The following is a 13,699-nucleotide window of genomic DNA, read 5'->3' on the forward strand; positions in this document are numbered from 1 at the left end:
CTAGTGAGGTAAGTTTTCCTAATGTTCTGAAATCTTTTGTGAACAATGGCCAGTGTATCAACATTTGAGATAAATTATTATTAAGGATTACAAAAATTAGGGAACAGAGACTCATTTATGAAGATTCTTTTTTGACCTTTTAATGGAATTCAAGGTTCTTCACGTATACTGTTAAAAAAAACATATTTAACTGATCAGCCTAACAGTCTCACGCCCCAGGTTTATAGCACAGACATACACTAGCCCCGGCAAGAGGCCAGGAATTCAAAGTCCGTACCCATTCAGAACTTCTGTGAGGTTCAGAGCATTTGGAGCTAAGGTGTTAGTCTGGGCTAATAGCTGCTGCAGTTTTACAACTCAGTTTCTATTAAATATGGTCAAATTACAAGATGGAAAACTCTCCTGTATTCATAGTATTATGAGTGACTAGTGAAAGTATCTATCAAGGGTCTAGACATCTGGAGAATGCCAAACTTTCAGATACTACAGGCTTTGGTGTAATACGCCATTGGGCAGTATGCAGAATGCAAATCAGTCTCTGCCACATTGCAGCCTAAGGCCCTTATCCTGCACAGGGCACAGCATTGTGTACCCTTCCATTAATTTCATCATCTTTGGAAACACATGCATACAGGATCAGGCCACAGGATATCATCTTAAAATCTTGGGGAAACTGGTTTTCCAATAATAGTACACAATTCCAACTGCTAGTAATCTCAGCGAGTTCTAGACTGAGTGCACATTCAGATCTTGCACTATATGTAGGATTTTTTTAGTACTGGCAGAAGGAAAGAGTCTGATGGCTTTATGGATGTTGAATCACACCTTACACAAAAAGCAGTGGAACATATGAAGCCATTGGGGCCACCTACACATGGGAAAAGGCCATTTTTGAAAGCGGTTTATGAATTTCACTTGCTTAAATTCAGCTGACCTCCTATAATCCCAACCGTCACTGAGAAACCTCAGATTCAGATTGTACACAAAGGGATACTGACATAAAACATGATTTCCAAGCTTCATCTTCAGTGGTATATTTAAAGTTACATTCAAAAACCTATTCATTCACATGTGCTTCATCTCTCTCCCTTCATCCTACTCAAGAGGCATGTAATTCCACTGCATAAACCCGTCATACCAAGACTGACAGTGCTGTGGATCATCTCCGTGCAACACTATTCTCCTTCCATGTGGGATCCTGACATCTCCAAATGCACACACGGGACAGTCTTCTGGGCTGACACAATCCAGGGACAGTTCATCAAGTATTTTGCCTGTTTCAAAATAGCACAGTAGTATAAAGATGTCAATTTTCATGATTTGCAATGCTAATCATTGCATTTACCCTGCTATAAACAACATGACGAGGCTCCTGACTTGGGCTCAGAAGTTCTGAATACTCTGTCAGTGTCATGGTCACTGCCAGTTTGACACAGAGGAGTATTTCCTTCCTTCATAACCACTTTATTTAGATATTGGAAGTTCTTAACCCAGTATATAATCTGCAACAGCCACTGCCATGCAGAAGGTGAACATATCTTTAGAGCATAGCATTGAAGATGACAGGAGAACATGGTATTTTCCTTTTTACATATATATCATCGATTTCTCCCGGTATCCCCTTCCTCACTCTGACAAGAGATACCAGAGCCCCAAATAGTTATCTTTGGCCTTAAAATACCCACTTCCTTTGACTTCATGTCTTCTCACTCTGACCTTAGTTCATTCATCTGAGTTTTCACTCTCCTTTGGAAACTTGCTCATCTTTCACCCTTTCCCTTTCTGTCTCTCCACACCTCATATTTCCCATATTTTTCCCTTTCCCCTTTCTAAGAGATAGTTGATGGGAACAGCTAAGCTGAAAGCTCAGGCTGACAGGAGGATGCCTGCAGGGCACTCTCAGGAGCACCAGAGCCGTGGAGGCACTAAGCAGGTCAAGCCAACAGGTTTCCCCCAGTGCAGTAGCTGCTCTGAAGGAGAGCATTTTATGAGCGTCCAGCACAAGTTCATACACTCTATAACCACATAGTCAATGACCTCTGTTGGTACTCAGCCCCTAATCCTCCTGTCTTCCTTTCTTATCACCCCACTCTCATCCTCTCTTGTTCTTGCTGGCACCATTTCATTCTCCTCTTCTAGGCATCACTTCATGCCCTTCATACACTGTGCTCATTTCACAAACTCAAACCAGGATGCCTAACTACCTTCTTCCTTATGCAGTAAGGAATTGTGGTGAAAATGCATCAGTAAGCTGTTTAAGGAGTTAACTGCTACATCTACATCTTTTGCAATATCCAGCCTTACCAGTCTGCGAATATTTATGGACTATAAGATCCCTTTTTGTGTGATAGGAACACTTAGGGGAGGGGAAAATAAGTCTCTACAGTAATACCTACAAGTACCAGGAGCAGAGCAGAAAAAAGTAATTAACTGCTTAAAGCAAAAGATGGAATTACCTGCAGGGCAGTGTACATGGCATCCTTCCACACACTGCAGAGGGCACGCCAAAGGCTGAGGGTGCTGGCAGGTTATAGGACAAGCAGGTCCACAGCTATTATATCGCCATTCACATTGATAATCTAATTCTTGTTTGTTCAGGTCCTCACAGCTTTGTGCTATGGTGTGAAAGAATTGGAGGAAAAAAAATGAAACCTGAGGGTATTCACCACGCGTCTCAGAACTATGACACCAAACTTGCTACAAAGTGGACCCTACGTGCATAGAAAAATAAATATTTCCATCTTTAAATAACAATGTATTTATTTTACTACATTCAGGGCAAGCCACTTCTTAAATTTTTTTCACATAATGAAGTACTTGCTCTAGATCAGAGATATTTGGTTTTGATAAAACTAATTGCCAAAAAACTTTACATTTTAATTAAAAAAAAAAGAAAACGTACAGAAAACATTTCTTTCGCTATATTTGTTTGTACCACGGACTATTGCTTATTGAGAGAGTGTTTTTTCCAGGTATGGCTATGAACATAAAACAGAAAAAGGAGAGGAAATGTCACCGTGAGCTGCTAGCCCAGTCCCATTAAAGAGAACTTCTTTGGACATCAGCGGAAACAGAGCTGGATAAGAACAGTTTATCTGAGCCAACAGCTTACTGATTAAAAGCTTGAATGCTTTCACCCAGTTCTTCCTCATCCGCCCTGTACTTACGGCACATAGCTGGTGATCTCCAGTGAACAGCAACACCTTTTTGTGCACAGATATGTGCATACGCTGCTACAGCATCACAGAAGCAAGCACAGTCTCCAATAGATTCACAAGCACAAGTGTCATACATGCAAATATCTATGTAGGGCTCAGGATTCACCTACAAGAGAGAAATACAGGGTACAGAACACTTGCTGATTGCTCTCATCTCCTTCTAGACACATTTAACCTTCAGATGGTTTGCCTGCTCCATTCACCAAGAGTTGAATTGCCACATAAATCAGTGTAGATCTTTCTGCTGATGTCTGCAAGGACTCAAATTGGGCCCCAGTCTCAAAGTTGTTACAGACACTGAAGATTACTGCCCCTTAATATTCCCCCTATGGAGTAACTTTATATGTTTTTGGGCCCTGTCCCCACACCCTCTTGTGCAGCAACTTGGGTAGAATGCAGTCTGAATGGCATTACATTAGCTCAGCTTTCCCTCCCCTCAAATCTCAACCCTTGTTCCTGACTTTATGTGTCAGTCTTTGGGCTTCAGAGTAAAATTGTCCTCAAGCAGAAGTTATTCTGTAGCTTTCTAGTAGTTGTTATCCCGCATTTTCCCATGAAGGATCAGCTACAGGACAGGGTCAGAGATGAGAATGCAAATTAGTCAACCTCCTCCCAGCCCTGTGTGCTGTCAGCACAATTATACTTTTCCCCACAGCTGTAAGAAGTGTCAGCACAGATCATGCAGAATTGAAGCACGTGAAACACATGACACAATACTCACAAGTTTTTTGCATTCTTCAAAGAGATCCCCAGACAAAATGCTGCATGACGTTTCTACCATCACCTGCTTCACTACATTTCCATTACACAGTGGAGACATCGAGGTCTGTTCCAGGTTGGGCTTAATATTGTAAGAGACAAGCACACATTGCATTAGCCTTGCCTTCGCCTTGCCTTCAGGACTCTTCAAATTGAAGAGACTCACTAGCACTAGACATTTTTCACGACAAAGGAAGTTGTTTCTTTGAGTAAAGTTGCAACCTGTTGTACGGCAGGCACAAATCCTGCCATGACAGAACGCAGAGTAGAGCAGGTCACCTCCTACATTTTTGACAGCTCTTCTTTGTACGCTGCAGTTTTAACACAGACATTTTGATGACAGCAAGTCCCACTGTACCAAACATCCACCCTGCAAAACGATCATTCACAGCTCTACAGAAGGCCCATGAGACTCGCAAATATGGCCAGTCTTCAAGAGACAACACCCACGGCCACTGCTGAACAGAAACAGCTCAGTAGTCTCCCCCTCTCCCATTCAGTTTATCTAAGAACAAGGAACACAAGAACCGACACGGCATTTATCATGGGAGAAGGTCTTCAGGTTCTGTCCTGTGCTTATCACACTGAAATGAGGAGCTGCTCCTTCTCAGTCTTACCCTGCAGTCTCACTCTTCATTATTGCAACTTCTTCTGTGCTTCAATCGACTCACATCAAAAATGTGACATTCAGCAAGATAACACTGTGGCTGTGTCACACTTGCACATAACCAGCAAACTAACCCAAAAGATTTCATGTGATCAAAAATGCTTTTTTTTTATTTTCTGATAATTTAAAACCTTCAAGGAAAGACCTAAAGAAGGACTTTTTTTCTCCTGTCTCTCTGAAAATATGGATGAATTTTCAAAAGAAATTTTTCAGCCTTAAAAGCATCATCTGAATAAAATGTTTCATTATACAGATGTCCAAACAAGCGGTCTTCAAGCTGTTTCTTCTCACTTTCTGGTTTGGAAATACTTTCAGCCATAATTATTTGTCAGCTCTAGACAAATTTAGTATTTAATTTCATTCTTTCAAAACTCTGTATTTGGAAGAGAGGAAGTATGCTCCCATGTGTAACATAACTAGTACCTCATGAAATCATCTAATCTCCAGGACCAGGACATAGATAACACAGATACACTTTTCAGATAGCAGGTAACCTCCTCAAACCTCTCCAGTGTGAAAATCATAATGGAATGCTCCTTAAAAAAGAACAAGAAGCACACGGAAAGAAATTAATCTGTGCATTCAGTAGTTCATAAATGGACTGACTAAGATTTGGGATATAGAAGTTTGGATAGAGAAATACAAAATTTTTATCTGAACTCCCCCTGTCTGAAAATTACAGATGTTTTTTTTAGATTAAGTCTAAAATGAGATTTCCAGTTATACCTCGATTTCAAGCATCTGGGCTGGCAAACTCTACGAACAGCCTCTACCGTACAGACTGGCTATTTTAACATTCATCTGCAGCCAAGCAGTGCAGGGGCCTTAAATAAGTTAATTGATCTTTTATCAGATTTCAATAAATAATATTATTTGGCAAAAATACGGGGGAAGGAGTTCATTGCTATTGATTTTTACCCTTTCAAACCTCTTTTCCCAGTCTTGAGTGATACTGTAACCCATATTAATTAGTTTTCACAGTTCATTCGCAATCACCTTTTCAACATCAGCACAGTACGGATTAACTTTCCAAGAATTCCCAAAGTCAACTGGATCTACTTCAAGATGTTCATTGCTGCTGGTCAAATCATTGTTTTGGATCCCATCAAAATTTCCACACAGACCACACACTTGATCCTTTGCAGGGAAAGAAACACAAAATACATAAATCTTACATCTGTAGACTGGCTTACAGTTTTGTTAAGAAGTCTTTTTAGCCTAGTGCTTTAATGGCACAAGGCTCAATAACTGAGTTATCCCTGGCCTTGCCAAGTTTGCTAGAATAGACATGGTCTTTCACAGAGAAAGTTTAGTTCCTCTTCCCGTCCTGCATAGCTGAAAGTAGGACCGGTCTGTCTCCAAAGACTCCAGGAAGCAAGACGACAACTCTGACCAGTGGTGCCTGTTGACTCTCCTTAGAGTGTGCCTCTACAGTCCCATTTTATTTTCAGAGCTGACTGTCCTATCACCATGACTAGTGAATCTGGCCCCTTACACTGCTCTTCTTGAACATAGAAGAAATTATCTCAGTCACTTAAGGGATAGGTACTCTGAGGCACCACAGCATTCAATCTTTCACTCATAGCTCATCTCCAGAGACCCAGAATTTACCAGTTACAGTTGAGCTACTGGGGAAACTAAGCAATCCTTATGATATTACAAAAAAAAAAAAAACCCTTAATTTTCAAGCACGTGCCCAATACTCCATGGAAAACTATCTGCATGTCTGTATTAAAAAAAATGCTATCCCCCAGGGAAGAGGTAAGTCCATTCTTTAGTGAGAGTAAGAAGTGAAGGAAAAACCACTTACTTTGAAATTGCCTTTTAAGATAACTGAGACCCCCATTGCCAGATCCCAGGTCACACTGATGCTTTTGCCCAGTAAAATGATGTAATAACGGCCAGACTTCATGACTTCTAAATCACTGTCATCTTTAGGAGGTACCTTGATGTTTACCTGAACAAGAAAAGCACATTGTCCTGTCAAGAGTGTCTCTAATTACTGTTTCATGTAGGTCACTTCCAAGTGGGACATGTGCTCATATGCTAACAGCCATTTCCAAACATGCTGTTTTCCAGAGAACAGATAGTTCCCATACACTACACAGGTGCTCTGGAGCACTTGCAAAACTGCAAGCCAGGTATGGGTAAGGGACCGATTACAGGCTTGACTCTACACTGAAAAGTTCCTGTGGGTAAATTATTGCCTTAGAAACAAAACTTCTGCACCAAATTGGTATACAAGTAAGGTACTTCAGTCTCATCATGTTTATATAATTTTGAATGAGGCTATGCCCCTTGTGCTCCCAGGATATAACATACGCTCACCACAAATGCTGACACACAAAGCAATGACTGCTGAACAGAAGCACGGCTGGTCAAGAGGACAGGATATACCCAGCTAACAACCAGTTTAGTGAGAGTAAGAAGTGAAGGAAAAACCACTTACTTTGAAATTGCCTTTTAAGATAACTGAGACCCCCATTTATCTTAAAAACAGCTAACAACCAGTTTAGTATTCGGTTAATGGTTTACTGAAAAAATAAGTTCTATTTTTATTTCATCTTTTTAGGAAACTAACAATTCCGTGCTCCTGAGGCAGGTAGCAACAAAAGGGCTGGCTAGGTTTACGTATAATGCAAACTGGGAGAACGACATGCTTCGGTGGCCTCTGAAGAACCAGAGCCTGACTCTGAAGTCAGGAAGTACTTCTTTCCCCAACCAGCCACACCAACGAGAAAATCCTGAGAGATTCCTTCTGGTGTCTCTTCATTTTTCCATCACTTTCACTTCCCCTGTGTGCCTCTTTCCATCTGGCTGCAAATTCACTGCCTCCAGCTACTAAGAACTTCAGAGATTAATTTAAAATGCTTTCTTTCATATCATAATCCCCTTTCCATAGTAACACTAACAGGATTATTAACCACATTTGGAGATAAAGGCTTGGCTGTTACTTTAAGGACCACTAATGCATTAACTGAAAACTGCTTAATTGTGGAAGAGGCAGATGAAAACTTTCAATCAGTGCAAATAATGATTAAAGCAAGGGAGAAAGAGGAACCCACAAATCATTCACCCACTCCCTACTTAGAGGGCACAATATTTTCACATCTCACTATTCTTTGTTGCTCAATTCAGTAAAAGCTTAGCATTGTAATTCTTCTCTTTATCTCTGGGTTATTATCAGAAGCCTTTATCCCCAGCGAAGACAGTTCACATCCTCCAAGGACCTGCTAAAAAGGGCCTTCAATGTCTTTAAGGAAAAGTATGTTAAAAGATATTTCAGGAATTGGAAGCTTTTTCATCTTCTCCTCTGCCCACTGTATTACTACACAGTCTAGTCACACCTGGCTACTTATCTTCTATATATAATAGTCTCTGTTTTTCCAAACTCAGGCAAAAAGCAGGAGGACAAAGCTGAGCTGGGAGGTTGACCTAAATCAGAGAATTTCTATGTTTATGGAGGCTTTTTGCCCAACCATGAAGTCATAAACTTTTGACCTTGAAAACTGGCAGATTTGTTTGTTTCAGAAAAGTAAAAATAATTTCATGATTTTTTTTTTTAATGTAAGCCAGAACTGTAACATGCAGATACTTCAGTTAAGATCTTGTTTACTTAAAACCAGAAGAAGCTCTCAAAACAGTATCATCTTAAAACAAGGCTTCTTGGAAACATTTTAATGGCAAAAAAAAAGACCCAATTCTCCTGCTTGCTTCTAAGGATTCTTGTGGAAAAAGAGTGCAGGAAGTCATTATTTGGGAAGAATTTGCCTAAGAGTCTTTATATCTGTTGTTTTTCCTTGATGTCTTATTTGGTTGCTGTTACTTCTAAGAAAATCTACTCTAGACATTATGCTGAGCCTTAAAGTCCAGAAAGACAGCTAAAAATACAGCCAAGGTCGTGTGGACAGTCTTGTGATACGGATCTAGGTCTTGAAGGACATATTCCCTCAGGAACTAAACACTTTCTGTCGCTGGAGGTGCTGGATGCCTAATCACCTCTTGTCTTTTCTGGCCCTTCTTTAGGTGTCCAAATGGAATCACAGCTCTTCTGAAAATCTGTTTCCCAAAGAAGTTTTCAGTCAAAGCCTGGCTCTATGGACTGATCCCTCTGCACCCTCACCTAAGCAGGGGATTCTTTAGCAGCAGAAATAAAGAACTGGTTGGGCAACCAATACGTCCTATGTTCATTCGTGCAGCAATCAAAAGCCGCCATGGATCATATGCTGTCAAGATGCACTGCAGAGACACTACCAATAATAGTCATGTTTTTATATGTTCCTATCAAGCTTCGGTGACACGCAGCAACTTGCAGGCGATTTGCAGACTACGCAAAACCTGGTACAGCTTTGTCTGTTAACCCATAACAAGGCAAATGTAGAACGGTTTTACATTTCACTGGGAACATTTTTGCAAAGCTCTGCTCCAGACGCCAGTTCAGAGCACAGTACTTCTGAAAACTGAGCAAATGAAACACTATAATCCACTGTAGTCCTGCAATGATTGAACACACAGACGGTCTTGATTGTTACGGTGCCCAAGGCAAAGAGCTGAACTGTGCCCTTTGAAAAGCCATGGGGTGACATGGGAGGTGGAAGTGATTCTTGGTCAATCTTCAGTGGTTGTTAGTAGGAAAGGGGGGAAGAAAAGAAGCATCCAGTCAATTCAGCTTTCCATCTGACAATTTAACAGGGGAAAGGATAGTGATATTTGCTTCTGCAGTATCAACTTGTTTGAGCCATGACTTATTTTTTTCCTGTGTGCTCAGTCCTTCTGATGGCTAAATTAGTCTGAAGTTTTACTAGTCATGGGACAGTCATTTCTTAGCTCTTCCTTGCACTTAACCTTGTTTGAAATAGACTTAGACCTTCCATGTTTAGAAAGGGCACTCCTTGTATGAGCTTGCATTGAACAGCATGCTTATCAGAGATAAATTTATCGGCATCAAGCAGAAATATCAAAATGGCATTGCACCTCTATGAGCAAAACAGGTACTTGTAATCCTGCTAATCTGTTCATTTTATGATCTAATTTTCAAGAACCACTGAGCATGAGGTCATTCATGCCTCATCTTACTAAACAATCTGAAATTCTTTTCCCCAAAAAAGGGAAAGAACAAGAACAAAAGCATACATACGTTTCCATTAAACAACTCTATTTCCCCACTTTCATACAGAATGATAACCCTTTTGGTGCACTTTTCCCCAGTGAAGCCACAGCCTTCATTTGAAATTAGTATCCGGAATGTCCCAGAGTCATCCTTGCAGAAATCCTATCAGATGAAAATAAATGAAAGAGTCATTAATGTGGAACATTTGAAACCTGCATACAGATCTGTGGGGAAAAAGGAAGCCTCATATAATACCCACTGTACTCTGTGGACAGCAGGATATGTGTTGGCATGCCAAACGTTCCTATATTAATTTTGTGCCTAGTGTTGATATTCATGTGCTCCACCCCTTAAAGAATGAGGCACACTCTGCCAGTGACACACACACGTGCATTTGATGGCTGGACTTGATGACCTTAGAGGTCTTTTCCAACCTATGATTCTATGATACAATGTATTTTGCAGGAAGGATCCATGTTATTACAGCATCTGTGATATTTTAAAGACGTACAATAGTCACAGTGTACATCTTAATACACATATAATTGATTTAACAGTGAAAACAAGACTCTGTGGCTTTAATAATAAAATAAACATATAAACCTAGAAGGTTAGGTTAGAAAGAAACTTGCTGCACAGTTTCAAGCAAAATGTTTGATATCCAAGTTTTCCCACCTGTACATGAATAATAATTACAAGAATGTCAGCCTGTTTCTTGGGGAGCAATTGTGTCATTTAATGTATTGATTTTCTTTTAAGTCAAATATTTCTGAGATGCATGGAGAGTTAGTACTACATTTATGTGATGACTCATGACTATCAGGCCTTTTAGGTTCTTCGGGTTTCTTTCAGTATACACTTTTTAAGAAAAATGCTCTGCCTACAGTTCTCTGTGTTTGTCACCTGAGGAAAACAGATTTCGTTTTCATTTTAAGTAGTTTTGTACTACTCTATGCTATTACTGCCCATAAGATCTTTCCACAGAGTTGTCACTAGTGTCAGAGAAATCATTCTTCTAAGGTAATCCAGCTGGCATCAAAGTGGGAGCATATTTCAAAGATCTAGCCAGAGACAGGTTGATCATGCTTTCCCACACAGGAGGAACTGCAAGGAGGAATGTGCCTCATGAAAGGGGTCTGTGGCTACTTTTCAAAAAATAGCCCACCCAAGAAACACAACAATTTGTAACTGCAGAAGACTGTTGTTATCAATCAGCAGTGGATCCATCTAGTGTTAGACCAAATTTTCAGATAAACCCTTCTTATTTTGCATGCACATTCTTAAATACCCAATGATTTGCATCTGTAGATGAGCTTTAATCTTCTTTATCACTCTAAATTTCTGGCTGCTCCCACAAATCACAGGCTGACATTAGTGTGCTATGTCAACGGGATATTGTCAATGTACCCAAACAGGCTGGTGCATGGAACAGGACAGTGACTTTGCCAAAATGAAAAAGCAGGGTCTGTGCTCTGGACACATTTAGTGAAGGTTCACCCAGCACTTCTGGTCTCACTCAGTCAGACAGTAAGACATCACTACAGGATAAAGCGGCTAGTGGGGAATGAGACAAGATTGACTTGTGGGTATCTACAAGTCCTTGTTAGAGATGAGATTCAGACAGCTTCTCTCTGTACCATGCTGCTATCATATGATTTGTGACTGCCAGCTAGACACATGACAACCTAATTCACTTCTATAGAACACAATGCAATCTCCATATTTCTCAAGGCTTCTTTGAAGCCATCAATAAGCTCTGCTCTCCTCTACCATACACCTGGCTTAGTAATTAAGAATACTTTACTGGGATTTATCCGAACATTGGACTTCTCTCCTGGTGTAAAACACTTTATACATATTATCAGACAGCTTCAGTGTTCAACATATTCTTACCTGAACTAATACATATTGACAGTTTCCTGGAAACTTGTATTTCAATCCGTCAAACGTCAGATAATGAGCTGTACCGATAACAGTGCATGTGCCATCACACATATTTTTGGTGCATTCCCACTTTCGACCATGGCACACACTGTAACAGAGAAAACAAATCAGTGACAGTTGTAATTATTTCCAATGTATATAATAAGCAAGAGAATGCAAGGTGCTTTAGGCAAAGCAAAAGAACAAAGGTTTCTGCCTCCAAGATCTCATGACCTGAAGACTCTCCAAAAGACACACAAGTGGTGATAAGCTACTATTTTGGCTTGTTCTGTTCTTTTTCCTGGGCCTGGGTCAAGGAGTACCCTACTGCAGACCAAAAAAGAGCATTGTTCCCCTGTGTGTCTTAATCCGGGCATCGGCTGCAGCTCTGTGAGGAACCTCTGTAGTTGTCTGTGCTGCTGTCTGTCCTCAGGTATGTCCCCAGCAGATACTGTCTGTGTTTGGCCTTGAGAAGCTACTTCTAGAGGGCTCCATAACTGAGCTGCTGGAATCCTTCTCTAGATAGATTTCCATAACTATCTACCATGCAACAGATGACAATCACTCTCACTAAGTTAAATTAGCATCTGTTAGCTTAATCTTTGCATCTGTTTGCATAAATCCAAATAGTGCTTTAACATGTTAAATGAATAAGGAATATGTTTCCCTTTTTCTTACAAGCTGAATGTAGCAGTATGTGCATTTTTAACTTCCCTATTACAAAAAGAGGCCTGCACAGAGCCTGGAAGAATATTTCATAATACTATTAGTATTTTATTTTGGATATCCTGCTCTGAGTAACCTTTTAGAAAAACAGACTGATTACCCTCTAAGGACCACTACAGGTTAAACATGAAGTATAATATAATCAAACCTGGTTTTATTTTCAGTACTGTCCATTTTTCCCTCATTGAAAGCCAAAATAGTAGTAAATTTAATATCCAACTGATGTCATAGGACATGCATTTACTCTAGCGATCGTCTTCTGAAATCAAGTAACCAGGACTGTAATTGAGTCTGCCCAGTGGCTTTTGTTCAGATTATGTACTGAAGTATAATACCACCCTTCTCCAAAGAGGTCTCTCTGTTCTTAAATTACATTCATTCTTCATGATAATTTATCCCACCTAGCAACTGGAGATGTTACTTCACAGTCTGACAAGAATACACATATGGACAGAAATATTTCTTTTTCTGTACGTAGGTACACATACTCATACACACCTCTGTCCTATGGTGTGATACTGTCCCCTGAGGTCTCCTGTGGTGATCAAACCAGAATGTCTGCCCTACAGGAGAACTCAAGTTTGGCAACCTATGGACAGGACTCCAAGCTAAATCTCAGCTTATGCAACAGCAGATGTGACAAGGGTGTGACAAAGCTCCTGATCATGAAAGGAGATACACCGGTGGTTCTCTGCCTGTACGGCTTGCACGTGCAGACTTCCTCACAGGCACAGAATATGCAAGAAAAAAAACGGCACATCCTGACATGCAAAGCAAAACAAGATGCTGTCCTGTTTATTCAAGGGGAGGGGAATTCTGAAAAGAAATCAGACACAGGATTAAGGTCTTGATATCCTTACAGCCATGTGCTGTAGCAGCGGTACTGCATTGTCATTACCATACAAAACCAGTGATGCCATGACAAAAGGGACAGTGTTCTTTCTTTATTTCACTCCTTTTGCACTCTTTTTGCCCTTTGGGTTTTTTTGTTGTTTTGTTTTTTGCTTTGTTCTAAAAAACAAAACATAACAAAACCACATGGTGACCACATTCTGAGTGAATATTTAAAATACAAAGAAAGCCATTTCTCTTACTTTAATGTAACTCAATTTGTTTTGGTGTAATTACACCAGTGCAATAGACAGAGGAAAAAACAGGGCTCCTAGTCTTCATGATGACACCAAACCAGCCGTAATCCAAATCAAACATTACTAAATTTCTGAGAGTTTCCAAGAACATTTGTATCCTTTCATTGCTGTGATACATAATAATCTAAACCTTACATGGTACCCTGAT

General features: G+C 40.2%; 1 protein-coding gene across 1 annotated transcript in view; it reads right to left on the reverse strand.

The window, feature by feature from the left end:
• The window catches only part of VWF (von Willebrand factor), a 145,887-nt gene that overhangs the window by 72,859 nt on the left and 59,329 nt on the right, over positions 1-13,699 (reverse strand). The window contains exons 20-27 of the mRNA XM_075441816.1: positions 11,648-11,786; positions 9,782-9,916; positions 6,455-6,601; positions 5,641-5,781; positions 3,940-4,059; positions 3,168-3,324; positions 2,457-2,615; positions 1,139-1,274 (exon numbers count right to left, since the gene is read on the reverse strand). Of these exons, the coding sequence (XP_075297931.1) occupies positions 1,139-1,274; positions 2,457-2,615; positions 3,168-3,324; positions 3,940-4,059; positions 5,641-5,781; positions 6,455-6,601; positions 9,782-9,916; positions 11,648-11,786 (1,134 nt within the window). The remainder of the gene's footprint in view (positions 1-1,138; positions 1,275-2,456; positions 2,616-3,167; positions 3,325-3,939; positions 4,060-5,640; positions 5,782-6,454; positions 6,602-9,781; positions 9,917-11,647; positions 11,787-13,699) is intronic.

Source organism: Opisthocomus hoazin, chromosome 1 (genome assembly GCF_030867145.1).
Source record: "Opisthocomus hoazin isolate bOpiHoa1 chromosome 1, bOpiHoa1.hap1, whole genome shotgun sequence".
NCBI lineage: Eukaryota > Metazoa > Chordata > Aves > Opisthocomiformes > Opisthocomidae > Opisthocomus > Opisthocomus hoazin.